Source organism: Myotis myotis, unplaced genomic scaffold (genome assembly GCF_014108235.1).
Source record: "Myotis myotis isolate mMyoMyo1 unplaced genomic scaffold, mMyoMyo1.p scaffold_m19_p_18, whole genome shotgun sequence".
Classification (NCBI taxonomy): domain Eukaryota; kingdom Metazoa; phylum Chordata; class Mammalia; order Chiroptera; family Vespertilionidae; genus Myotis; species Myotis myotis.
Genome location: NW_023416322.1, coordinates 40017801 through 40045510, shown reverse-complemented (window position 1 = coordinate 40045510; position 27710 = coordinate 40017801). Strand labels below are relative to the sequence as shown.

Here is a 27710-nt window from a genome sequence, read left to right as displayed (position 1 = left end):
AAGAAGAAGAAGAAGAAGAAGAGACAAAGTTCTTGCTCAAGAATAAAGGACAGAGGGCATAAGATAGAATATAGCTCATGTTCCAGCCATAATCATGGTAGATTTTGGAGCCAGCAGGTAAAGGTCTGTGGTTGAAAGGAGTAAGAAAACTCTAATAATAATCCTATAAGAGACCTTTCTGACCACTGTTTCAATGGGAAATTATGAACACTGTAACAAGGTGTCAGTGGAATGAGAGAAATGCTAGATGTATCATATGTAGAGGATGCCCATTGACCTCTATCCAGTCTCCTGTGTGCTCTGGGCTCTGCCTGAGACTGTGCTCAGCGGGCAGCTGCAGCCTCTGACCAGGGCCTGTACCAGGGCCTGGGGCCTCTGACCGGGTCGAGGAGCCAGCAAAAGTTTTCTCTGGAAGCCCTGAGTGGTGGTTCCTGCCCACAAGGACCGCATGGAGCCTCCGGCTCCGGAATTTTGAAATAAAACACTGACAAGCGCGGCTGGTTTGAGTTTGGTTGCAGTTTGGATGCTGAAGGGATCTTAAGAGCTCAGCAAATATGGATGTGTGTGGCTTTCTTTGGCTTTTCCCATTTGGAAAGAATGTCCAGAGAAAGGGAAAATGGCATCAATTGGTCCTTAAGTAAACAGAAGTAAAGGAGAAATTTCTAGAAATGGAAGAGTTGAAACTTCAGCACGTCCAGTTATGTACGCCTCTTGCCGGCTTTGGGGTTAATGTGTCCAGGATTTGATCTCTATTGAACAGAACGCCAAGGACAGAAGTGCCCATAGGTGCCCTTAGCCAGGTCTCGGGCCTGCCCTGCTGGGGGTGAGCGGGACACCTGGGGAGCAGCCTCGAGAAGGGACACATTGCTCTTTCCCCACAGACATGCAGGCAACGGGTTCACTTGTGACTCGGAATCCTAACGGGCCTCACCCGGCTGTCACAGCAGCCGGGCCACGTTCAGCCAGTGTCTGTGTGGCCGGGTAAAACCTTAAAAAACGAAATAAAAATAAATAAATAAAATGAAAGATGAGCTAGTCAGAGGGCAGAGCACATGATGGAATGAAGAATAAAAATAGGCAATTCTTATTTCTGATTAAACTTTCATCTTCCTATCAGCCTAAAAACCATGCACTGCCTAGTATATGACACTTCCCCGTCTTAGTTCCTGGGGGCTTAAAGCAGCATTTGCCTTGCCTGGGACAAGCCTGCCATCTAGTGACCGTGACTGATAACTGAGAATATGCAGCTGACTTCAGTGCACACACAGGCATGCATTGTTACCTCGACTTAAACCATTCTTTTTTAAAAATGTATTTTCAACAACAATTTATAGAGTGCCTGTTATGCGCTGGGGTCTGGAGCTACAATGGTGGGAGAAAATAACACGGTTCCTTAAAATCTAGTGGGGAAGACAAACATCACCCATATAATCAGCAATTAAAATTAAAAATAACAGAGAGAACTGTAGGGCAGATTCATTAATTTAATACTTAATAACAAGCCTATGAGGAAGACGGTGTCTTCATTTTACAGATCAGAGAACTTGGCAGGGCAGTTAAGGAACTCCCCCTAAGTCACACAGCAGAACAGGCATATAAACCGAGGCAGTTTCACTTCCAAAGCTGTGCTTTTAACTACCTCTGAATGAAAAACGGAAACCCTGATACATGCAAGCAAGATAAAGAAAAGATTGGACATCTGGCCTGTGTGGCCCAATGGTGGAGCATCGACCAGTGGACCAGGAGGTCAAGGTTAGATTCCCAATCAGGGCACATGCCAGGGATTTGGGCTCCATTCCCAGTAGGGGGCGTGCAGGAGGCAGCTGATCAATGACTCTCATCATTGATGTTTCTAGCTCGCTATCTTATCTCCCTTCCTCTCTGAAATCAATAAAAATATTTTTTTATAATCGCACTAGGTACAGTGACGGAGAGCAGACTGCAGGGTGTGTGCAGTGGGAGTAAGGAGACCATTGAAGGGGTACGGCAACATTCCAGGTGGATAATGATTAAGTGCACGAATCAAATCAAACTTACAAATAACCGGAATACGCAGGAAACCGTGTGGTACCAGAGGAAGAGGTATACGGGAACTTAAAGGCAAGGACCCCAAGGACCCCTTTGGATGAAGATCAAGATCATTAAGGGGGTGCATTTGCCGCATGTCTAAGTGAACAGAAACAAGAACACCCCAGTGTCTTCAAGCAAGAGTAGAGAGCTCTGCTTCATTGCTGCACACGGTGAATGCAGGAGTGAAGCGTGAATTAGTCAAGAAATGCGCCGGGCCTGAGCGCCCACCGGGCTGCTGTGTGCACAGTGACCCAGAAGACAAAACACGTGTTTCGACCCTTTGTTCCTTACACCGAGTTCTCCTGCCTGCGTGGACCTCGCTGAGTTGCAAAAAGAACTTGCTGTCTCCGAGGTATCCTATCCCCACAGTACACCCACACCCACAAGCGCACCCTGCAGCCTCCTCTCCTCCAGGCAGGAGCGGGAAGCCCGACGGCGCGACCGACTGCGCAGGCGCCACGCCCCTGCCGGCGCCCCGGCCGGCTCCCCGCCCGCACATGCGCATCAGACTCCTCCTGTCGGGCTTCCCTCCTCCTTCCTCAGCTCGATTGAGGTATTGCCTCTCTGTTCCTTCTTTGACAACTTTTTAAATCCTCACACTCTGTCGGGCACATTTTCGTTTTTAATACCTTCCGCAGCCGCCTGGAATCCTAATCACGTTCCTTTCCAATCATGGCAGAACCACGCCCTCCAGTCCCAGGAACCGCCCTCCAAAGTGTCACTCTCGCGAGCGTCTCGCGAGAAGGCGACCACCTCTCGCGGCATTTCCGTGCTACCAGAATCCTTCGCGCGAGGCGGAAAACTTACCATTGATCCCAGCTTGCGTTTCACTGCGGTGGTCCACTCCGCGTGCCGGTCGGTCCTTCTCCGGCGCCCATGGCGGCCCCCGAGCAGCCGCTGCCCGCGGCCAGAGGATGCCCGAGCTCCGCTTCGCTGTCCCCGCCGCGGGGCGACCGAACCCTCCTCGTGAGGCACCTGCCGGCCGAGCTGACCGCGGAGGAGAAAGAGGACTTGCTTAAGTATTTCGGGGCGCAGTCCGTGCGCGTCCTGTCCGATAAGGGGCGACTGGTAAGGCGCTCGCGTGGGGAGAGGCGCTCGCGGCGCGGGGCTCCCCTCTCTACCATCCCCATCTCCCGCGGGTCCCGCGGCGCTTTGATGGGCGGAAGCCTGGGTCGGTGACAGCGCCGCGGGACAGGGAGGTGGGGAGGCTGAAGGAGGGGTCGCGGCTTAGTTAGGTACCCATCCCGGGGTCCCCAAACGCCTCGGAAGATGGGGGTGTTCCTCCCAGGCTCCGTGCTCTCGGAAACAGGGAAGAAGGACTGAAAAAAATGTTGGTTCATTTACAAGCCACTCATAAGACAGTCCATGAACAGAAGAGAAACTGCAATAGCAGATTGGAGAGAGCTAGGTACAGAATTCCTATTTCGTTTCTTTTATACCTGACGACGTTTTAGCTGGACTTGTCTGCATTAGAAGAGGAAGGCGCTAAGTTTCCGCAAGGTGGCCTTTGGGACAAGTCACCCGTGGAGCTACAGGGCCCCTAGGATTCTGATACGCAGCCAGGGTTGAGGATTAGTGAAGAAAGACCAGTTTGGTCCAAGTGTCAGGTACCGTAAGTCCTCGATAGGTTCTGCAACTTTAAGCAAAAGGACATACAAGGAAGCTGGTTTTACCACAGGCTGATTGATGGAAACAAGAGGTAATCAAGTTCCCGAGGCAGCTCACCACCTTAGAAGGAGCGGACTTTGAACAAAATGACATTCATTGTTCCAGGACCTGCTGTCGACCAGCAGATACGAATATTCTAAGTGGTTCAGTTTAAGTGCATTTAATCAAGTCATCTTGGATCAGATGAGACAAAATAACAATTTACTCAAGCAACTTTAATGCTCTAGGCAAGAACTCTTTCTTAGTATAATTATTTTCTTTCGACTTAATGTAATTTATATTTAAACATAGAGTTCTTCCTTTGAACCCTTATTACAAAGATAAAGCCCACAGGAAACATGCACTCAAGGAATTTTCTTCCTTATGAACATTTTTAAACTCTGCATTTGGGTGTATAAAGTTTAAGATCTTTATATGTATTATAAAATAGCAGATATTTTATATTTTTGGATATTTTAAGGATAGTCCTTTGGGTATAGAAGTGTTTAAACTTTTGATCTGTTGAACTATTTGACGGGTGTGTGTGTGTGTGTGTGTGTGTGAAATTAGCAGTAATCAGTTAAAGTGATATTGATTTTTCATTCTTTTCCAAGATTTTATTAATGTGTCAAATCACTACTAACTGGTAATATATCAGACTTCCTTATGAAAACCTGAAATTATATTCAAAATAATTTTTGTGCCTTAATTCTTTTTCAGAAACATACAGCGTTTGCTACTTTCCCTAATGAAAAAGCAGCTGTAAAGGTGGGACTTTTTCTTTACTATCAAAGTTAACAATTATCCAGTCTTGGTTCAAAAATAACACATAAACTATAGTTTTAAAAAGCAAAAGGGTTTGCATTTCAAGATTTGGCTCCACAGGCTACCTTGGACTGTCAGTTGGCAGATCTCACCCAGAGGTTAGGTATTGGGATCTAAGAACAGTAGATTAACTATGTGCTGGATTTAATCAGATTTTAATTTTGCTAAGTGATAGGAAGCCAGTCAGAAAGGCTGGGCAGCGTGAAATGAGAAATGGGTAAGAAATAGCCAAAGAAGTGGTAACAGCATTAACAAAGGACATGTGTGGATGCAGATGGTCTCTAACAAATCACTGTTGGTGCAGTTATCCGATTTCTTATTCTTCTCTTCCAACTGAAGGCACTGACAAGACTCCACCAGCTGAAACTTCTAGGTCACACTTTAGTTGTTGAATTTGCAAAAGAGCAAGATGAAGTTCATTCCCCATGTCCCTCTTCAGGCACCGACAAAAAGAAAAGGTACGTAGACAGTTGGGTTTTCCTCACATTGATACGTTGCTCTGATTGAATGTAATACATTAAAACAATGCATTTTTGTTTCTAGTCATGCATTAGGAGTTGATTTAATATTAGGAATGAATGTGAAGTGGGAAGAAGTACTGTTAACAACATTCACCTTTAAGTGGAGGGAAGGTAATTAGCATAAAGTCTGTTGTATTACAGACCATGGGTGTCATGCATAGGTATGGCTTTTGCAATCAAAGACTAGTATTTGCTTTCTAGTAATAGCTCTTTGTAAGTTACATAACCTTTACAAATAAGCTTTACACCAGTGGTTCTCAAAGACTAGTAGTCCCTGGACCAGCTGCTTCCTGTAGGATCTTGACTGGCATACAGGTTTTGGGGCCTTAACCCGGTCTGCTAAGTTAGAAATTGGGGGAGGAGAACAATGCAATTAGAGAAATTGGAGCATCACTGTTGTACGCCATGTAAATGCCAGGGGTTTTCAGTCTTCAGTGAGATTTACCACACCGTCTTCCTAGGGTTTCAGTGAAGATTAAATGAAATGTCGCATGTCATGGACAGTATCTGAACATTTTATTTATTACGGAACAGTTTTCATAGTGCCATGTGTGAAAAGAAAATTTTTTTTCTGTATGTACTTTTTCACTCTGTTTCTAAAGTTAAGATCAACTTTGATTCTGTGTGTCCTAGGTCTGATGAGCCTGTGGAAGATGATAAGGAAAAGAAAGAACTTGGTTGTTTGACTATAGAAAATGGAATTGCACCAAACCACGGGTTAGCGCTTTTTCTTTGTATTTTGTTGTTCTGTGTGTGTGTGTGTGTGTGTGTACTGTAAATCAGATAATTTATTCAAAAGGGATATTTGGTCATGTCTATTTTTAGTCTGTCGATTAAACATTTTGAGCTATAAGAACTGGTCACTGAATTTGGTTCCATTAGAATGTTCAGAGCTACGAGATAAGGTCTGATAAGAAAAGTCTTATTTTTCTGTAATGCGGCCAGAAGGCAGCTTTCTTCCTAAATGGGCTTGTTTGGGTCTATTAGGCCCCAGCAACCCTAGACTACTGAAGTATTGGGTCGGTTCTTTTTGTTACCAGATTATCTAAAACGAGTTATTGACATGAAAGTCAGTGGAACACAGTGAGCATTTTAAATACTTTTTCTAGGCTGACGTTTCCTCTGGATTCCTGCCTCAAGTACATGTACCCCCCGCCGTCCAGCACCATCCTCGCCAATATAGTGAACGCCCTGGCAAGTGTGCCCAAGTTCTATGTTCAGGTGCGTAGAGTAAAACCAGCTTTCCCCACGGGAAATGCATGAGGAAGCTGGCGTTCTATTTTCCATGCCAATTCTCGAGTTTTCCACATAGTACTAACTAGACTAATTCTGACAGGCAGTGACATTACAGTAGCTTACAGAGGTCATCATCAGTGCAGTCTGCTGGAACTATGCCACCGACTAGGCGGCTTAAAAACAGAAAATAATTTCTCACGTCTGGGAGTTTGAGATCAGGGTGCCAGCGAGGTGGGGTTCTGGTGGCCCTCTTCAGGTGGCAGATGGCCTGGCATACGACCTAATTACTTCCCAAAGCCCTATCCCTTCCCCCCACCTCCTAATACCTGCACATTGGGGGTCAGGATTCAGCATGTGAATTGGGGCGGGGGGGGGGGTGTCACAGACATTCCATCCATTTCAAACGGTAATGAAATATTACTGCCTCCAGGTACAGGCTTTTATAAACTATGGCATAAGCAGCCCATTATGTTTGGTATTAATACTAATAAACACAAAGTAATTTGGGAAATGCAGTTTCTGGTAATTCTTGGCTACATTAGCATACACCTTTAAGTAGAGATTCTTTCTTAAAGAAAAGGACATAGTTGATCCTTGGCAAAGGTTTGAAAGTATTGATAGTAATAGGATACGTTTTGAAGTACAGAATGTAGATAATGTTGATTTTGTTATTTTACTTGTTTCCTAATTTTACAATAATCAAGGGAGAAATAGCATGTCAGAAGGTTTTGTATTGTAATAATGAGAATAACGTTTGCAGAACTGACAAAAACTTAGGAAGGCTAACCTGAGATACGCCAGGGCTTGTTCCAGCCTGTCCTGGGGTCATGAAGGTGAGAGGTCTGCCGGCCTCTGCACCGCATTCATCAGTAGTGTCATCGCAGAGTTTTTAAGTACATAAAACGTGAGCTGATCACCATTTTACTAAGCGGTTCTAAATGCTTTACCATTTAAGGTGCTTCATCTTATGAATAAAATGAATTTGCCCACACCTTTTGGACCAATCACTGCACGACCTCCCATGGTAAGAAAGCTCTTAGCATTTTCAAGATTCAAAAATGCTCCTGTAGGGGTGGGATTATTGAGACTAAATGCTACAGATGCCCTTGGCCTCTCCTGTGCCCTGAAACTGAGGAGCAGGTACAGAGTCACTGTGATGGAGATAAGGGTCATGTGGAGAACGCAAAGCTGTTAGCCCTTTGGTCCAGAGCAGCCTGCCCCTGTAGGATAATTACCTGGAGCCGACTTCCTTATCTCACCCCCTGCTGCGGTTTTGTGGCATATAGAGCTTTCTTTGCAGAAGAAAGGTTGCTAATACTTTCATTAGAGTTTGCTATGCACATTTATCAGGAATTCAGGTAAAAGGCTTTGTGTGCTGTGGAATAATTCTGGCTGTTATTTTGCCACAGTCCTTTTTCAGATAACCTCAATGAGAAATTATTCATTGCTGACGTTTAAGTAGAAAATTTTCCTGCCACCGCAGTGCCTGGCTCAGGGCAAGGATGTTAAGCTTATGCCAACTGCAGTTAACAAATAAACTCAAGTCTTAGTCACTTGACGCAATATAAGCTACTTCTTGCTATTGTCAAGTTCATTCCAAAAATAGTGCAGCATGATGCTCTGCCCTACTGAGTCATGCAGCAGACTTCGGCCCCCACTGTGCGTGTTCCCAGGTTGGTGAGGGCTTTGCCGTGCAGCCTGCCAAGCAAGAAGGAAGAGAATTTCACGTGTGGAGGGTTTTCATGCCAGTCCTTCATTGGCCAAAACATTTTCCTGGTGAACTCTGACTGCCAGGGGAGTTTGGGAATACTTGGTTACTTTAGCATACACCTTTAGGTAGAGATTCTTAAAGAAGGTGTATGCCAGGTGCCCAGGAAGAAGCACGTGTTTGCTCATCTGGCCGTCTGCCACACAGGTATCCCTCCGTGTGTGTGAAGTGTGTCAGAATATCATGAGCTACAGAGATGAGAGTCATGCATCCATGCATTGAATGGAGTGGTTTATGTGTTCTGGAAACATCACTGGTTTTGTTGTTGTTTAGTATGAAGACTATGTGCCGTTACACGCCCCTCTCCCACCTGTGTCTCCTCGGCGCCCGGAGGAACCGCCGTTGCCGGACGAGGACGAGGACTTATCTAGTAAAGAGTCCGAATATGAAAGCAGCGATGAGGAAGACCGACAGAGGTCCGTGACGTCATATCCTGCTTGTTTAGATTCGAAGAGACACATTCCATGAGAGGAGATTCTCTTGCTCTTCTGAATTTCACTGTAATTCTTGGTAACTTGGGGACTTTAGAATTTGTTTATCCCCAGCACCAACCCCTCGAGCATATAGTAGTTATACACTGTTTTTTTAGTTTCACCCAAAGACATGTTCATTGATTTTTTAAAATTTTTTTTTTAGAGAGAAGGGGCGGGGGGATGGAGGGAGGGAGGGAGGGAGGGAGAAACATTGATGTGAGAGAGAAACATCGATCAGTTAGTTGCCTCCTGTACTCGCCCCAACCAGGAATCGAACTGGCAACCTTTTGGTGTACGGAAATAATTTTTGCCTTTCCCTTCTCCAAGGCAGAATGGCCAAACTAATGGAATTGGCAAATCTTCAGCCCAAAAGACCAAAAGCAACAAGACAGCGCCATGTGAGAAAAAGACGGAAAATAAAGGACATGCTGACCACACCTGCTCCTGTCTCTCACAGGTAGTTCTGGTGGATTATGGAACAAGGGCTGTGTAGGTGCTAGTCTGCCTGCGGAAATCACATTTTTAAAAAATTGTTGTGGCAGGGATGTCTGTTTGCCAAGGAGTTCTATGTATTTCAATATCTTAATCAGATTCAATTACTCTTAATTGCAATTTTAATTTCATGGAACTTTTCTACTATGTCAACTTCCCTTGAGCTCATAACTTCATAAATTGAGAAAGGCATTTGTTAAAATGATCTTTTTTTCCCTTTTTTTATTAATAGTCCTCACGTACTGTCCCTGCCACTTGCTGTGGGACTCTGCAATCTGTGTGAACTAGGGCCTTAATAGGACTTACAGGAGAACATGTGTCAGGCTTTACCGAAGTAGTCCATGGAAGTTTTACTTTGTGAAATGCCTGGAGTGGTGCATGCTTTATCAGTGTCAGCTTTTTAAAAGTACAGTAAACACAAAATAGTGTTTTCCCGGGAACATTCTTTATGGTTGCAAGGTAACGCTGTGATTGTGAACTGCAGTGTACACCCGGTGCTGTCCCCGTCGGATGTATTCGATCAACCACAGCCGGTCGGGAATAAAAAGATTGAGTTCCATATATCCACCGACATGCCGGCTGCATTTAAGAAAGAATTAGAAAAGGAAGATGATTTTGAAGAACAAAATCCTGGTAAGCACGTTCTAGTTCTATTTTTTTTTTTCTATTCCGTATAAAGGAATGCTCTTTATTTTTTTATTGCATTTACTGGGGAGCCATTGGTTAATACAGTTATATAGGTTTCAGGGGCACAGTTCTATAATATATCATCTGTTTATGGTTCACCATCGCAGGTCAGGTCTCTTTCCACACGTGTCCCTCCTTTACTCTCTCCTACCTCCCCCCATCTCTGTTTCCCTCTGGTAATCACCATACTGTTGTCTGTCTGTGAGTTAATTTCTTTTTGTATTTTTTTTAATTCTTTCACCTTTTTAAAGGAATTTAAAGTAAATGTTCTTTATTGTATTTGTTTTCTTTATTGATTAAGGTATTACATATGTGTCCTTACCCCCCCCCCCCCCCCCCCCCACACACACACACACACTCATGCCCTCACCCCCCTGGTGTCTCTGTTCATTGGTTAGGCTTATATGCATGCATACAAGTCCTTTGGTTGATCTCTCTCCCTAACCCCCACCCTCCCCTACCTTCTCTCTGAGGTTTGACGGTCAGACCGATGCTTCTCTGTCTCTGGATCTGTTTTTGTTCATCAGTTTATGTTGTTCATTATATTCCACAAATGAGTGATAATTTATCTTTCTCTGACTGGCGTATTCGCTTAGCATAGTTTTTAAATGTGATGTAAACATGTTTCTCAGTCAGCGTTTGTGTGAGAATTATATTCTATACGCAACGTTTCTCTCTTAGTATTTGTGAACTATAGGTAAACTATGCCATCAGGGCTTCCTCGGTACCATGGGATACTGTCCAGTGTCACCTTTTTTATATAATCAGCACTGGTGCTGCCAACGGGAATGTCACATTGCCTGTTGCAAGTAATGGACTGCAGGGTGCACCGGAGTCTGGCTTGTACTGATGTCTGCACTGGAAATGTGCTAGAAGGGTTCTTATGCTGATTTATTTTTTCGTGGTTCATGAAGTGTGATGTGCGGAGGTTCTGTTGGTACAATCGCAGTGCTGGTTAGGAAACAGCGGTGTGACCATCTTGTGCGTAGATGCCTGCAGGCGCCAGTTCTCTTAGTACAGGTGTTTGTACCTTATGAAGACGCTGCGTACTCCGGCAAGCCCCGAAATACTTGCTGTTTGAACCCTGACAAACAGACTTTGCCTGCCTGTTCTAAAGTCCGAGAAAAACACCAGAGGGCTTAGTGCCAAAGACGTCCTGACAATTCAAAGTGGAAAACAGAACGTCTTGAAAGGAGGGATTCTTAATGGCTCCTGTTGACCTTAACCCTTAGACTTACCTGCTGCCCAAGGTGATGCGTCCACTGTAGGATTTGGAAAGATCTTCCCCAAACCTAACCCGAGCGTCGCCGAGGAGAGTAAGGAGGACTCTGACGAGACGCCGTCCGAGTGCATCTCCAGGCGGGAGCTGGAGAAGGGCCGGGTCTCTAGAGAAGGTAATTCCAGGACATGGACCAGCCTTGCTCCCTCTGAGGCTTTAAAATGGATGTAAAATATCTTAACTTTACTTCCTTGTTTTGTTTTTAAATAAGAAATGGAAACGCTTTCGGTTTTCAGAAGTTATGAACCCGGTGAACCAAACTGTAGGATTTATGTAAAGAATTTAGCTAAACATGTTCAAGAAAAGGTAAGTCAAATTTTGTAAATAAAGTTTATTATTTTACTATTTATTTTTTTGGCTGGACTTCCTTACTTGTTTTTTTTTTCCTTACTGAAATTCTAGGACCTTAAATTTATTTTTGGAAGATACGTTGACTTTTCATCAGAAACACAACGGATAATGTAAGTGGCCGTCATATCCTCAGAGTTTTCTTTTCACCGTAGGGAGTAACCCTGGTTCATCCCAGCGCTTGTCCTTTAGTGAGAAGCGGAGTCGGCAGGCTTCTTTGCAGATGGGCAGGTCGTAAACATCCAGTGGTTTCACCTCAGTGCAGGCCACGTGGTCCCGGTTGCAGCAGCTCAGGGCCGCGTTCGGAGCATGAAAGCGGCCACAAACAATACATGAAACTATTGGTGGCGGAGTTCTGGTAAAATGTACTTAGAGAAGCAGCCTCATCAGAAACACGGGCCCCAAAGCAGAGGTTCCCGGCACAGGAATCACCTGGAGAGACTGGGTCCCTCCCCAGAGTCTGGGTTTCCAGATGGAGGCGGGGCCTATGGGTTTGCATTCCTGAGAGCTCGGGGATGGTGCCCAGCTGCTGGTGCCCAGTCCCCCTGGAAACCACTGTCGGTGCCTCGCCCGGTGGCCCACAGCGCCAGGCAGTGTCTCACTCTCCCTGTGGCAGTCACTTCTCTGAATTGGGCTGAGTCAGGCAAGGCTCCTGTGAGAGCGTCTCGGAGGGATATGCTTAGTAAATGACATGAAAGCTAATGCTTGCAGTTCGAATTTTATTCTTTGAAATTCCATAATAGTTGGCTCATAAGTACGTAAGGCTGTTGTGTTGGCCATGTAAACTAGAAGCAGAAGAGGTGAGGAGAGAGACTTCTCAACTGGTTAATTTTTATTTAAACTTCTTGAGCAACCAGCACTTTTCAAGTCTGGTCTGGCCTTGTGTACCTTTTTAGATAGGTATGCACAGGTCTTAACATTCTCCATTATATGCATTAGTCCCCGATGCCTTTTCTTATTAGAATATCAGAAGGTTTTCTTGCCGGTCCTTTTTCTTGTTGCTGCCTTTAAATCATGATGGTAAGAAACATAAATAAGTAAATACTTTATGTACATCGATATGTACAAATGTGTGTATACATTCTTTCCTTCTATTTCCAGGATTGCCTGCAATTAGAGTTTCATGGGGAAATAATTCTATATGGAGAAAGTTGTACCCGACAAAATGACAGATTAGTAATTGTTCCTCATGGGACTTAGTCATGTGAATTTTAAGATCTCACTGCATTTTTTATGCTTTATATGATTGTCCTGGTCCTATAGACTCTCTGAATGGCAAGTAGTACTTTAGTTACAAGTTATCTGCTTTTCCTAAGGAGTCTCCAATATAGCTTTGTGTCCACAATGTTACAACAAATACACTATCGAAGAGCGGAACTCTACACTGGGAATAGCACGTCTGCTTCCTAGTCCAAGCTCCGGCTTGGGCTCAGTATCACAACCATGCAGAAGCCACAGTCTCTGGGACATCCGTGGTTTTGACACGGTGATTAGTGACATCTCTTCCTGCTCTGAAATCCTGTTCTTTTTCTGGGGTCATGATCAGCCCTTCTGTTCTTGGTCATATAGTTGTTTTTTTGTCTCTTGAGTAGTAATATTGAATTGGTTGCATGGAATTTTTTAAAAATAGAGATACGACGTAACAACTTAAGAAATGTGCTTCATAATTGCTAGTAAGATAATTTTAAAATCACATAAATACATTTAAGATAGCTAAAAAATATATGTAAGCACATCCTCAAACTTCTATTGTCTACTCATAGAATCAATTTTAGAACTGACTACAAAATACAGTGTTACGAAGCCTGAGGAATCGATGTGCTAACGAGGTTGTATAGCTGTTTTCGCACTGAAATAGGAACTTTTCCATTCATTTGGTCACCATGGTTCTTCCAACCTCCAGGTTTGACATCCGCCTGATGAAGGAGGGCCGCATGAAAGGACAGGCCTTCATTGGGCTCCCGAACGAGAAAGCAGCAGCAAAGGCCTTGAAGGAAGCTAACGGATATGTTCTTTTTGGAAAACCTATGGTGGTTGTATCCTTTTAACCTGTCTGTTCCAAACACTAGTTTTCAGAAGAGTATAGTTGAAACTGATTTTTATCAACCTTTAGAAGACTTAACAACTGACATTCTAACTGGAGGTACTCAGTCACAGACGTACTTAGCTGAGAGAGGAGTGCTTAGATGATTATTGGAGATGAAGGAACCTCAGCAGCAGCATGAGGTTATTAAAATGTAGCCAAGTCTAAACCTATCTCTTACACAGCCCAACAGGGTGTGCATGCTGAGCCTCAGCCTGCAGTCCCCCGAAATTCCTTTAGGGTCATGAACGAGATACAGTTCATTGTAGTTTTAGCTTATATTTTATCGTACTGTAATTCATGTTTGCATTTAAGAATTTTAATAAACAGAACATACCATTGATTAATCACCCTGCTTTTAGTAGTGAATATAGTTTGCAAGTTATTAATCAGCGGGATAGATGAAGGTCTGGGTGTGGAAGATACTGACTGGAGACAAAAGGTACATTTTTACTTCTCCCCCAAATCGTGGACAGCAGGTAGATAAAACATGTAACAGATGTCTGAGAGTATAAAAATAAATATAAAAGATAAATTCAGAAACTCTGCTTCTACCCTGAATTAGAAAGTTCTTGATAATTAGAAAAGATTGCTTCCATGTTTGTAAAGGAAACCTTAATTTTTAAATATTAGCAATTCGCTCGATCTGCTAGACCAAAACAAGATTCTAAAGAAGGAAAAAGAAAGTGATACAAATTGGTAAAGGTAAGTGTGGCTATGAATAGGTGGAAGGAGAAGACTTTCTGAGATTCTGCCACAAACGCTTCTGGAGGAGGGTCCTGTGGTTTCCCCGCCTGTCCCCCCTGCCTACCACTTGGAGCTGGTAGAGCAGTAACTCCAGTGAAAGCCCTTAGCTCCACGCATCCATCTGTCCATGCCTGTCTCTGTCTAACTGTGCCGTTAATTCTCATTCAACTTCAAAGTGGTAACTGCAGAATAAAGCCTATTTGTATATGAAAGTCATACTGGGAAAATAGGTTTTATAAGGGGAGGGTGTCAGATTGCCAGAGTTTCTGTTCAGGAGGTCTGGGGTGGGGACCTTGGAAACCAGGAAGCCAGCTCTCCTCCCCCTCCTGCCCCCCAGTTTTTCTGTGACGGGGTGTGTGGGTCAAGCCAGGACAAACCAGTCATCCTTGGTGGGCCTGTGCATTTGCATTATAATTACTAATTGAACGCTTCAGAGAATATATACATGTCTTTTGTGGAATGAAATCTTTGTTTTTCAAATATGTAACTCTAATGCACACTCAAGTAATTTTATTATTAAAAATGGTAGAATTACATTTCCAACTTTAAAGTTGTGTTACATTGATGAAAGAAAAATGAATGGAAATAGATCCTTTTTTATTTTATTTAAAATATTTCTGCCTTTGTACACTGGAAGAAGATGAAGTAAATGAGTCAAAATTACTGTTGTTAAGCTGAAAAAATTATTTACCTTAGAGAAAATTTTGCTTCATGTTTATTCCTTTTATGGGATATCTTAAATATTTGAATTTTGTCTTAAAACATCTATAGTGATGTAGTCAGAAGTCCTACAAATGCCTTAGTGGAACAGTTAACAAGAAACAATATATAGTGTGTTTTTAAAAAATCATTTATATGTAAACTTCATGTGGAAATGAGAAGAAATTAAACTGCATCCCGCTGTTCTTCTTTAGAAGCATTCCTGCGTAAATACCGCTGTAATACTGTCATGCAAAGCGTATCCTTTCTCGTATCCTTTTGGGGGCAGTACTTTTTTTTGTTTTTCTTAGAAATGTTTTGTCCCTCCCACTCATTGGTCCAGAATAAGCAATACTTTTTGCAACTTAAAAGAAGTATTTCTAAATATCAGTGTTGATTGAACAAATCTTATATGGGTTTGTTTAGATGTGCTGCTAAATTTTCTAGACTTTCCTTTAGGTTACGTAATTTTTTCAGGGAAAGTTAGTGAATCAGGTCAATTTATTTACTTGTAGAATGTATGCATTTACTTTAATACAGAATTTAGCCCTTTTTCTTCATTTATGTAATTTCTAGACCAAATTCAGTAACGTGTTCTGTTTTATGACATACTAGAGGCCTGATGCACGGATTCGTGCACCAGTGGGGGGGTCCCTCGGCCTGGCCTGCGGGGATCAGGCCAAAACTGGCTCTCCAACATCCCCCGAGGGGTCCCAGATTGCGAGAGGGTGGTTCTTGGATGACTCACCCCAGAACCGGGCTCCCTCCTCTCTGGTTCCGGGTCCGTCACCGGAGAACCACTGCTACCAAGTGACTGCAGCTTAGCAGCTCCTGCACTGAGCATCTGCCCCTGGTGGTCAGTGCACGTCATAGTTACTGGCCAGTCGGCCGGTCGCTTCGGCCTTTATATATACAGATTTAGTCAGGTATTCTGTATAATGTGTTGTAAAATTTGGGGAAAGGTTTTTTCTTTTAATATTTTAAGAATTCAAATATTAAAAAATATTAGCTAGTCAAAAAATAGCATAACTAGATTCCTATGTAAATTCCCAATAAGGGTAGCAGACCTCACCTTTGAAGTGCTATTGAAATTTCCTTTGAGACAGACAGCAAGTAGGAATATCTTTTTCCTCTTGAAGCAAGAAGAAAAGTGTATTAGCTGGAAGACAGAATGTGGACTCAGGGTAGCACATTAAATGGAAAGAAACAGTCTGGTGGATATGTCAGAACAGTGGTTTCCAGACTAGTTCATGACCAGGATTACTCAGAACCGGGTCTCAGACTTGATTGCACATTGAAATAACCTGGGAGACTTAATGTATTGATTTAAAAAAAAGACACACTAAAAAAATCTACTGATGCCTTGGTTCCTCCCCCAGAGTTTTGACTTATCGATCAGGTGTGCACCATAGATTCTGGGATTTTTCAGACCACCCAAAGTTCTGACTCTAACATGCAACCAAGGTTGAGAACCACCTAGCAAGGATTTTTAGACTGAGATTTCTGAACTGGGTCCCAGAACTAATAAGTCATATCTCGGAATCAACGAACAATCTCATTGAAAAGATCCCTTCCCTTAGTATAGTTATAAGGACTGCAGTTTGGGTCCGACTTTGTGAGATTAAAATGGTTAGGTACCTAATGTCACCTACCCATCTACCTTTCTAGGTAGGAAAATAAAGGTTGGTTGGTGCCTCTACATTTCCTTCTTGCAAATCCTGCTACTCTTAGTCCTGTGAAAACAGTTCAAAAATCTGTTGATAATCACTATCATCCTAAGAGTGCAAAGAATTATAGATATTGAAATTACTTTTTTTTCCCTATAGGGAGTTAAATGCTATATTTTTTAATGTTATAAATCACTTTCTTTATAAGTTGTTTTTAGACAAAATGTACTGACATGATTCACTAATTTTCTAAATATAAATATTTTAGCTTTTATTTATTTTTAAACTAATGAACTGTTTTATACTCATTACTGCTTTCAATTAATTTTTATGGTATTTTAGGTTCCTTTTGAATTCCATGTCTTTCCCGTGTTTTGCACCTCTGAGAAGAAATTGACCACCTGGGCTATGGAACTGTGCGTAACAGCTTTTAAAGTGTATTTAAAAATTAAGTGTATATGCACTTAAATTAGTTTATTGGACATATATTATGTGTATTTTAATCAGCTTTCTATATAATAAATTATTTTTTCACTAAAATAGTATTCTTAATTTTAATGTTTTACATGGCTAGGAAAGTATGATTTTATTAAGGTGGTTTTACAATATTAAATTAAATTGTATTTTAATATTATAAATAATGCCCCTTTTTAATTCCTACCTGCATACCAGTGCTCTTACTTGCAAAATTTTCTTTAATAGTGATCTTATTTCTTGTAATTCTTTTAGGAGTTTTGTTTGTCTGGCTATGAGGTTTTTATTTGTTTATTTGTGTGTGTGTGTGTGTGTGTGTTTCCAGTTTAGGGAATTTGTTTAGTCTTTGATTTTTGTGCCCCTATAATCTATTATAATATTATTCAAAAGGTAAAAATGATTCCCATATAAAATTCCCTTCCCTTGGTGAAATTAGTTTCGGCTGTAGGTAAGTAGGAAAACTTTCATATACAGGCGTATCTCACAGATATTACAGTTTGGTTCGAGATCAGCACAATAAAGCGAATCACATTTTTTTGATTGCCCAGTGCCTATAAAAGTTTATGTTTATACTGTAGCCTATTAAATATGCGATAGCATTATGTCTAAAAACCACAGTGCACATACCTTAATTTACAAATACTTTATTGTTTAAAAAAAAATGCTACCATACTCTGAGCCTACAGTGAGTCATTTTTTTTGGGGGGGGGGGTGTCTTACATTGATTATTAATAAACAGTAATATTTTGAAAGTAATCTTTTCTATTGAGCAGTAGGCCTCAACAATAGGCTTAAAATATTTAGTAAGCCATGTTGTAAAGAGATGTGCTGTTCCATTTTTAGAGCCCGGCAGAGTAGATTTAGCATAGTCCTTAAGTGCCCAGGGACTTTCAGAATGGTGAATGTGCACAGGCTTCACCTGAAAGTCACAGCTGCATTAGCCCCTAAGGAGAGAGTCCAGCCTGTCCTTTGACGCTTTGAAGCCAGGCATTGACCTCTCCTGTCCAGCTCTGAAAGTCCCAGTGGCATCTGCTTCCAATGTCACTCTTCTCTCACTGAAGTCTATTGTCGCGTGTGGCCACCTCCATCATGATCTTGGCTGGCTTCCTGGCTGACTTGCTGCAGCTTCTGCATCAGCACCACTGCTTCACCTGCCCTTTTGTGTTGTGGAGTCGGTATCTTTCCTTAAACCGCATGACCCAGTCTCCACCAGCTTCAGACTTGCTCCTGCCGCTTCCTCACCTTAGAACTGACGGGAGTTGGGGCCTGGCTCTGGATTAGGCTTTGCCTTAATTAGGTTGTGGCTGGTTTATCCTATCCAGACCATTACAGTTTCCTCCCTTATCAGCAATAAGGCAGTTCTGCTTTCTTATCATTTGTGTGTTCGCTGGAGTAACACTTCTAATTTCCTTCAAGAACTTTTCCTTTGCTTTCACAACTCAGCTGTCTGTCTGGGGCCGGAGGCCCAGCCTGTGGCCGTCTTGGCTTTGGATATGCCTTCCTCACTGAGCTTACTCATCCTTAGCTTTTGACTTGGAGTGAGAGACGTGTGACTCTCCCTTGCACGTGGACACTTAGAGGCTGCTGTAGAGTTATTAATTGGTCTCGTTTCAATACTGTGCTTCAGGGAGGAGGGAGGCAGGGAACGGCTGGCGGTGGAGCAGTCAGAACAAACACAGTAATATCTGATATGTAAACTCTGATTGCCATACGGTGGCTTTCCATTATGCCTTCTACAAGGGCTCAGAGGAGTGTGAAGCAGTGAGACACCTTGAGTGTTTGTTCCCTTTAAGGAGTCTGCCTGTTAGCAACATGAACAGTCAGCGTCATCCTGGTAAGTCAGTCATCAGACAGAAGGCAGAGTATTCAGGTTGCTGTTTTAGGTGAATCAGAAAGTATTTACTATGCAAATAAGACTCCTTCAAAATCAATATCAAGAGATATTAAGGGCCCTAGCCAGTTTGGCTCAGTGGTGTCGACCGTGGGACCAAAGGGTCCCAGGTTCGAGTCCAGTCAAGGGCACATGCCCGGGTTGTGGGCTCAATCCCCAGTGAGGAGCGTTTAGGAGGCAGCCAATCAATGATTCTCTTTCATCATTGATGTTTCTCTCTCTCCCTCCTTCTTCCATCCTCTCTGAAATGAATAAAAAAAAAAGAAAGATATTAAGGCTTTCAGAGGAAGTAAGGGAACAGAATCAATATCTGATGCGTACTTAACATTCACCAGGCACTGTGCTGAGTGCTGAGATGTAGTAATTTGATGTTTACCACCCCATAAGAAAATAGGTCCTTCTGTGAGTAATGGAGTTTGTAAGTAAACTCCAACTGTGAGTTAAGAAGACATTTTGTTTGGTCCATTTAATTTCCTTAACTCATGCACATACAACAGAAACAGTGACTCAGGAGGATCGTTCAGTGGACATGAGAGCAGACCAGTGTGTTAGGCACGTAGAGAGAGAGCTGATGCTTCTTAGGAGAAACAGAGTTCCCTCCCCAAGAACTTAAGCAACTGCCATTTGTGGGAGCGAGCTGTATAGCGGCAGAGCAGTCACAAAGAGCAGGGGGGGGAGTCTCAGATACGCACCTGAGACTCACCAGCATGGAAGAAGTGCCAGGAGGAGAGGCCCTGCACCAAACAAGCTGAGCTCTAACGCCATGGGGAAGTTAGGAGGTCACACAAGACTTGAGAACATCTAGGACTAACATACATCAAAATGGGGATTGCATCTATTAAAAATGCACATCAGTTAGAAATGAGAAGGGTGTGTGACAACATAAGAAGGTATTTTATTTGAAAAATTATGACAGCACCAGTATACCACTTACCGGTAGTTAATATACCAGGGTCCTTGAAAATCCCAGAATACAGAAGAAAATCTGAGCCCCGGATTATTTTATTACTTGAAACTTTTCAGAGCTTAGACAGAACTATGTACTTATGGAGGCACTGACTGCCTCACTGTGGAAGAAAAAGATGAAAGGAGAATGAAGTTGGAGTGCGCAGTGCTGCATGTATTGTATTTTTCTTTAAAAAGGGTGTTTTAAGAATATTTTGGCAAAATGTTAACATGTCTTAAATCTGGGTCTTGGGACATGGAGTCTTTTTTTTTTTAATTACATCTTTCTGTATGACAGATATATCACAACTAAAACGAAAATAAAGCAAGAGTGGCGTACCTTTAAACCAGTTTTTCAGCTGTTTTTTAAAATTACTCTCCCTCCCAAAGGAGCATTTTTAGACTTTTTTAATCAACCTACACGAAATTTTAAAATCACAACACACTGTATGTCTGCTTGTACACTGTGTGCGTATCAGTCCTGTGATCAAAGGAAGGCTTTTCTTCCTCCCTCACTGGAGAGCAAAATAATCGCTAATCGTTTGGAAGACAGGTGTTCTGTACCATTAAACAGTAACATCATACAAAGTGTTCTTTGACCTCAGCCAAATTAAACCAGATACCAAGTAACAGGAAAACTTCAAATTCCTGGATATTAAATAACACATCACTAAATAACATATAGAGCAAAGCAGCATTCTTAAGGGAAGTTAGAAAATAACTGAATTTGAATGAATGAAAATACAACAAAAATTTGTGAGGTACAGCTAAAGAAGTGTTTAAAGGGAATTTGCTTATATTAGAAAAGAATAAAAATGACAGATTGATGATGTATGTTCTACTGTAAGGAACTAAAAAGTGAATAAATTAAACCCAGAGCAAGCAGGAAAAAGAAATAACAGTAATAAGCACAAACCAATACCTTGTAAACAGGAAATATCATTGTAAACAAAACTAGTTCTAGCCAGATTGCAAAGAAAAATAAGAGGAAACCCCCGCCCCCCCTCCAAATTGTAAGAATATAATACTGGAATTTGAACAAATTTGTTTTTATAAATTTGACAACTTCAATGATATGGACCAATTTCTTGAAAGTGAAAACTACCAAAGCTTATTCAAGAGGTAGGTAGCTTGAACAATCCTTTTTCTATTTAATAAATTTACTTCGTAATTCAAACTCTTCCTGCAAAGAAAGCTCATGGTCTAGGTATTTTCACTAGTAAATTCTACTAAACAGCAAATGAAAACCAACAATTCCAGAGAAGCGAACACTTCCAAATTAATTTTCTGCGTCCTGCTTTATCTTGATACTAAAACCAGGCAAAGTACAAGAAAACTACAATATCCCTATTTCTAATGAGTATAGATGCATAAATCCTCAATAAAGTGTTAATAAGTTGATCAACAATATGTAAATAGAATTATACATCATGGTCAAGTGAAGTTTATCTTAGGAAGTTCAGACTAGTTCAAATTCTGAAAGTCATGTAATTCATCATGTCAACAGAGTAAAGAAAAAGCATAAAGGAAGGGAAAGCATTTGACAAAATTAAACATCCATTCATAGAAACTCAGCATACCAGGAGTAGGAAAGAGCTTCCTTAATTTGGTAAAGAGTGTCTACAAAACCTATGGCTATGCTAATACTTACTGGTTAAAGGCTGAATGTTTTCCTCCTAAGATGAGAGAAAGGCAAGAAAGTGCACATTCCCCACCCCTATTCAACATCTTGACAGCCAGTGCATAAGCAGGGGAAAGCCATACAAATCAGACATAAAGAATTAAGTTGTCCCTATTCAGAAATGGCATGTAGAAAATCCCAAGGAATTAAAAGGTTCCTACAACTAATAAGTGAGTTAAGGCTGCAAAATTAAAAGGTGTAGAAATCAAATGTACATCTATATACTAACAATAAGCAACTACATTTTGAAAATTTTCTAAAAGTACCATTTGCAATAGTACCAAAGCGGAAATAATTAGTAAAAATCTAAAATACATACTAAACCTGTATGGTGAAAACCCTCCACCAATTATTATCTATATATATAAAAGCCTAATAAGCAAAGTGTCTCCTAGGGAGTTTGATCGCTTGCTATGACCTGTGCTGACTACCAGGGAGTGGCGCAGAACGAAGGAAGGCACCGGCCGGCAGCTGACAGCCACTAGGGACCCTGCCCTGCATGAATTTTGTGCACTGGGCCTCTAGTTGATAATAAAAAATGAAAACTAAGTCCTAGCCGGGTAGCACAGGTGGTTAGAGCATTGTCCTGATTCGCCAAGGTCATGGGTTTGATCCCCAGTCAGGGCACATATAAGAATCAACCAATGAATGTATAAATAAGTGGAACAATAAGTTGATGTTTCATTTCTTTCCCGTCCCATCCTATCTCTAAACTCTATAAAAATTTTTAAATGAAAACTTAAATAAGTGGAGAGAGATAATGTGTACATATGTCAAAAGACTCATGATTATTGTCCAGCCAGTGTGTTAACCTATGTATGAAGCAGGGTCAATTCCAGGTCAGGGCACATGCTGCAATTGTGGGCTCAATCCCCATTGTGGGGTGTGCAGAAGGCAGCCAATCAATGATTCTCTCTCATCATTGATGTTTCTATGTCTCCCTTTCCCTTCCTCTCTGAAATCAATTAAACACACACACACACACACACACACACACACACACACACACACACAGCCAAAGCGACCATTACAACCTAATGACTGGTCGACCAGTCGCTATGACGTGCACTGACCACCAGAGGGCAGACGCTCAATGCAGGAGCTGCCCCTGGCAGTCAGTGTGCTCCCACAGGGGGAGCTCTTCTCAGCCAGAAGCCGGGCTCGAGGCTGGTGAGTGCAGCTGCTGTGGCCAGAGCTGCTCCTGACTCCGCGGCAGCGCTACTGAGCAGCAGCGGCAGGTGCAGTGGCCGGGATGAGCGCAAGTGGCGCGGTGCCGGCCCCGGCTCAGACTCCTCCCTGCCTGGCCGCCTGCTGCTGGGCGCACTGCTACATCCCCCGAGGGGTCCTGGATTGCTAGAGGGTGCAGGCCAGGCTGAGGGATCCTGAATCCGTGCACTGGGCCTCTAGTATGTATGTGTGTATATATGTAGAGTCATGATTATTAAAATGTTGACTAAAAAATTATTCTTTCCCATTCAAAAATTCTATATTGTTGATGTTGCTAAACTGATTGAGATTTATTTGGAAAATGAACGAACTAGAATAACTAGCACATTTTGAGAAAAACAAAACTGAATGACTTAGATTACCTAATTTTAAGACTCATTTTAAAGCTATGCACTATAGGAGTCTCTGAAGGAGAGAGAAAGGGACAGAGTACTTGAAGAAATAATGGCTGAAAACTTCTCAAATCTGATGAAAGTCATGAATAGAACATCAAGGAGCTCAACAAATTTCAAGTAGATAAATTCAGAGACCCACACTGAGAAACAATATAATTAAATTTTATAAAAGACAGAATCTTGACAGCAGCAAGCAAGAGAAATGAATTGTCACATACAAGGGATTCTCAATAAAATTATCAGATTTCTCATCTGAAACCTTGATCAGAAGCCAGTAGACTAATTAATATATTCAAAGTGCTAAAAGAAAACCAACAAGGAACCCTATACATAGCAAAACTGTTCTTCAAAACTCAGAGAGAAATAAGACATTCCCAAGTAAACCTGCACTGGAAGAAATGCTTAAGGGACTCTGGCAGCGTGAAATGAATGGACACTAGACAGCAACTCCAAGCCATCTGGGGAAATTCAGATCCCAATAAAGGAAATAATGGGCAATTACAAGAGCTAGGATTATTGTAACAGTGGTTTGTAACTAGAGTTGTTTTCCACATTATTTAAGAGGCACACATTAAAAAAATTAGTCCATAAGTCAGTATTGTAGCTGTGGTTTGTAACTCCACACATTTTCCACATAATTTAAGAGACTAAGGCATTTCAAATATGTGTGGGGGCACATCATGTATGAAGGTGTAATTTGGGGACTTCAACAATGAAAAGACGTGGGATGAGAGCTGTAATGCAGTTCTTGTGTGTTACTGAAGTGAAGCTGGCATAGACTCCAAATACAGTGTTACAGTTTAAGGATGTGAACTCCATGGTACCTACAAAGAAATCAGCTACCGGATATACACAAAAGGAAATGAGAAAGTAATGTAAATGCTTCACTACAAAAAAACAAAACCACAACACAACTCCACACACACAACTAAACGTAAGACACTAAATTGGGAAATGAGAGACCAAAAAGCTCTCATGCATATAGAAAACAAGCAAAATGACAAAAAGTAAGTCTCTCCTTTTCAGTAATTTTTAAGTGTAAATTAACTGCTCTTCTATTAAAACACAGATATTAGGAAACTCAGTAAAAACACCTGGTCAAACTATATGCTGTCTACAAGACTCTTAGATCCCAAGACACAGATAGATTTAAAGTGAAAGGATAGAGAAAAAAAAATGTTACATGCAGTTAGTAAGCAAAGAAAGCAGGGTGGCTTTACAGACAAAATAGACTAAATAAAAAAGGTTGCAACAGAAAATAAAGACAATAGGTATTAATAAAAGTTTCAATAGAGCAAATGGAACAGACCTTCAAAATGTATGAAGTCAAAATGGATAAAATTGAAGGGAGAAATAGATATTTCTATAATAATAGTTGGAAACATCAGTACCCCACTCACATAAGGGATAAAATGAGAAAATGAAGGAAATGGAGGACTTAACATAATAAATCAACGTACATGCGCAGAACACCCTACCGAACAACAACACCATACACATTCTTGTCAAGTACACATGGGACATTTTCCAGGACAGACTATATATCAAGCTACTAATTATTCAAAGTATTTTTAATGTATTCAAAGAATTTTCAGTGGAATTAAGTTAGAATTCAATAACTAGGGAAGCTGGAAAATTCACATTCCCATTGAAATGAATGCATTCTTGAACAATCAATGCATCAAAGAGGAAATCACGCGGGAAATTAGAAAATATTTAACTGAAAACAAAAAATGTACCAACAATGGTATGAATTGACAGTTATAATTACTTACAAATAATGAAGATCTCAAGTCAATAACCTAATCTGCAATTTAAGGAACTAGAAAATGAAGAAGTAAGGAGACACAACCTTAGAAGAAGAAAGGAAATGATAAAGATCAGGGTAGAGATCAATGAAACAGAAAGAAAATAATAGAGATCAATCAAACCAAAAGTTGACTGAAAGAAACAACAAAATTAACAAACCTTTAGCTAGATGGACAAAGAGAAAAAGACCCAAATTACCAAAATCAGGAATGAAAGTGGGGACACTGCTGCATAGTCTACAGAAATGAAAAAGAATTTTAAAGAGTACTATGAAGTGTTCTACACCAACAAATTAGATACCTAGATGAAATGGACATATTCCTAGAAATGCATACCCTTGACTTCCTACATCCTAAGAGAAAGCAAATGTCATATAGAATGTCTTCTGAATCAAAGAGCATAAGGGAACTTAATGGTTGTATCAGAAAGGAATAGGTTAGTAACAAAAACAACAAATCCTCCCTGGCTTATAGTAACCACACGTATGTGTTAAGTTCATCATTGGTCAACAAGGGCACTGACCCTACATCTTAGCCACTTCACAGTTGGCCACAGAACTCCATTTTGACACAAGATTTAACAAAGAGGACAAAGAGGCCTCAAAGTCCAACATATTCCTCCTGCTTGCACTTCACTGCCAGAGCAAGTCACCTGGACACTCCCCAGCTCGACAGGACAGGAGTGTATAATTCCCCCGAGGGAAGGAGCACTGAGTATGAACAAGAAAGCGTTCTGTGGGTGCATATGGATCAAGTCCTAACAGGGGAGTTAATTTTGTTCAGAGTGAAAATTTGAAGGAACAAAAAATAAGAGGCTAACCCTCATTCTGCGATCTTCTAAACATATTCCTGAAAGGTGAAAGTCGGGCAGGCGAAATAGCCACCTCAGGCTGTGAATAAAGAAAAATGAATTTATTTAAGGAAAAAGGGATGGGGGATGGGACCATTGAGAGGGAAGGGCTCCACAGCACTGAGCCAAAGGGTACTGGGTCCATGAGGGCAGCAAAAATATACTTAGGACAGTGCAACAAGGAAGGGCTCAGAAGCAACAGAGCACTGAGGCGGGCTGCTGTGGCTCACTGGGCAGTCAGAGAAAAGGGGCCTTGGACGCGGGCTCAGGGGCTGAGCCCAGATGAGCTGCCACTGCCCACTGCTCCCCTGGTTAGGAGATACATGCCTGTGGGGGAAGGAGAGGAGGAGGGAGTGGCACAGGCTTGCTCCTTTGTCCTCAGAGTCTCTCTCTCTTGCTGGTGGAAATCTGAGGGGAGGTTCAGAGGAGGGCCTAATAGAATATTCATCAGCTTTCCAGGCATGCTCTTTCAGGGCATGGTCTCCCCTGATTGGTCGGCACCAGGGCAGGGGTCATTAGTCATGTAGCTGTTCCTGGGGCAGCCACTGCATTGCTTCCCTGGTTTTGCTGCTTTTCTGAGCCTGGAGCTGAAATACAACTGAGGACTAGCCGCTGTCTCTAGGGAGGAGAGGTCAGGGTCTAAACTGCATGACCAGTGATATGGAAAGTCAGGGTGTGCTAACCACGTGGGCAGCCACACTCTAGGGCAGCGGTTGCCAACTGGTGGTCCGCGGACCACTGGTGTCCGTGAGGTCCGAAAGGTTAGTGACCGCTGTCTAGGGGAGGATAGGTTACCCTGGGGCGGTGGTGGTGGGGGGGGTGGTTCTTGTGTTCCCAGTTTTGCCCCTTGCTAGGCATCCAGGGCTTTCTGCCCTGGTGAGTTTCTGTACCTGGCCCATGGTCCTTGCTCTGCTCATGTCTGTCTAACAGTTACTACTAGCCAAGCAAATTCCCAGATTTCAAAATACCTTCACATACAATACTCTGTGACACCCGGTGACAGGCTGAGAGGACTGGGTTACAAGCTCACTATGGAGTCACACTGTGGTCTCAGTAATTAAAACTGGGTACGAGCATAGCTCTCTCTTGCATTTACACACGTGAGAAATCAAAGCGATAATACACAGAAATGGCACCAGCAGCACTGGATGCGTGTTGCTAGCTGTAGTTATTTTAGAATATTTAACATATACCATGATTCCCATTTGCTAAATGAGGATCGACATGTCATGTACAGACTTCATGGTTTTCCTCCGGGCTCAGAGCCGATGGCAAAGCTTGCATTCAAAATTAGATTTCTGGTTTAGAGACTTTGTTTACATTCTAGTCACACTTATGTTACTTAACTCATTTAACACAGCAATATTCTAATCTGTCTTTAAGGGTGTTGTTTGTTGTAGCAATTTTCCCCCCAATGGATTAATATAAACCATTCAGAAAAGAAAGGGTTGTGGAGATTGGGAGAGGCTCAGAGAAAGAGAAAGGAAGGACAAAAGGAAAGCAACCTGGCAGAGGAGTGAGGAGAGGCTGCGGGCGGAGGGGGTGGGGACAGGGAGGGAAGCCCAGGCGCTCAGGAGACTGGCCTGACCTGATGCCAAGTGGGGCTGAGGCTAGACCGGGTACCACGTGGGTTTGGAGAACTCAGCAGGGTCCTCAGAGCCACGACTGGAAGAAGGAGGATTATGGGCAGTTTATAAAGTCTAAAATGCAGCATTTTTTCCTTAATTGAAGAGAAAAAGAGAACTGTTTGTTTTCTTAATTTTTACCATTGATAAGAGACTGAACGGAGGATTTATGGGATTGCTGGCTTACAGAAGTTGATGTGGTAAGTTATTTTACAGTTTGCTCTTTTTAGTATCATGTAATCCCTTCCCCCCTTTTTGTCTTGAAATAAGTG

At 42.1% G+C, this 27710-nt stretch overlaps 2 protein-coding genes across 7 annotated transcripts in view; both read left to right on the top strand.

Moving 5' to 3' along the window:
• The first annotated feature begins 2849 nt into the window (after window positions 1-2849).
• Window positions 2850-27608, top strand: RNPC3 (RNA binding region (RNP1, RRM) containing 3). 2 transcript variants are annotated; one of them, XR_004973228.1, is made up of 16 exons: window positions 2850-3138; window positions 4438-4485; window positions 4882-5000; window positions 5697-5780; window positions 6173-6284; window positions 7255-7323; window positions 8341-8483; window positions 8872-8997; window positions 9517-9665; window positions 10952-11113; window positions 11210-11304; window positions 11401-11459; window positions 13250-13382; window positions 14063-14134; window positions 15091-15134; window positions 27590-27608. XR_004973228.1 is itself a non-coding variant. In XM_036342794.1 (14 exons), exons 1-14 carry the CDS (start codon window positions 2947-2949, stop codon window positions 14117-14119), a joined length of 1548 nt encoding a protein of 515 aa, XP_036198687.1. In that variant the 5' UTR covers window positions 2850-2946; the 3' UTR covers window positions 14120-14719. The 2 variants fall into 2 exon arrangements, 1 of the variants encoding a protein (XP_036198687.1); XM_036342794.1 differs by lacking the exons at window positions 15091-15134; window positions 27590-27608 and having other exon boundaries at window positions 14063-14719.
• Window positions 16824-27710, top strand: part of LOC118672854 (pancreatic alpha-amylase) — a 30316-nt gene continuing 19429 nt past the window's right edge. For 2 of the 5 annotated variants that reach the window (XM_036342800.1, XM_036342797.1), the window contains exon 1: window positions 27500-27638. The gene's annotated coding sequence lies outside the window, so the exon portion shown is untranslated. The other 3 variants (XM_036342796.1, XM_036342795.1, XM_036342798.1) reach the window with 3 other exon arrangements.

Bases quoted from the DNA above. Each gene is read 5' to 3' on its own strand.
- RNPC3 (XM_036342794.1), top strand. From the start codon at position 2,947: ATGGCGGCCCCCGAGCAGCCGCTGCCCGCGGCCAGAGGATGCCCGAGC. The intron at 8,484-8,871 runs GTCCGTGACGTC...TCTCCAAGGCAG, and splicing joins GATGAGGAAGACCGACAGAG to AATGGCCAAACTAATGGAAT. The intron at 9,666-10,951 runs GTAAGCACGTTC...CTTAACCCTTAG, and splicing joins TTTTGAAGAACAAAATCCTG to ACTTACCTGCTGCCCAAGGT.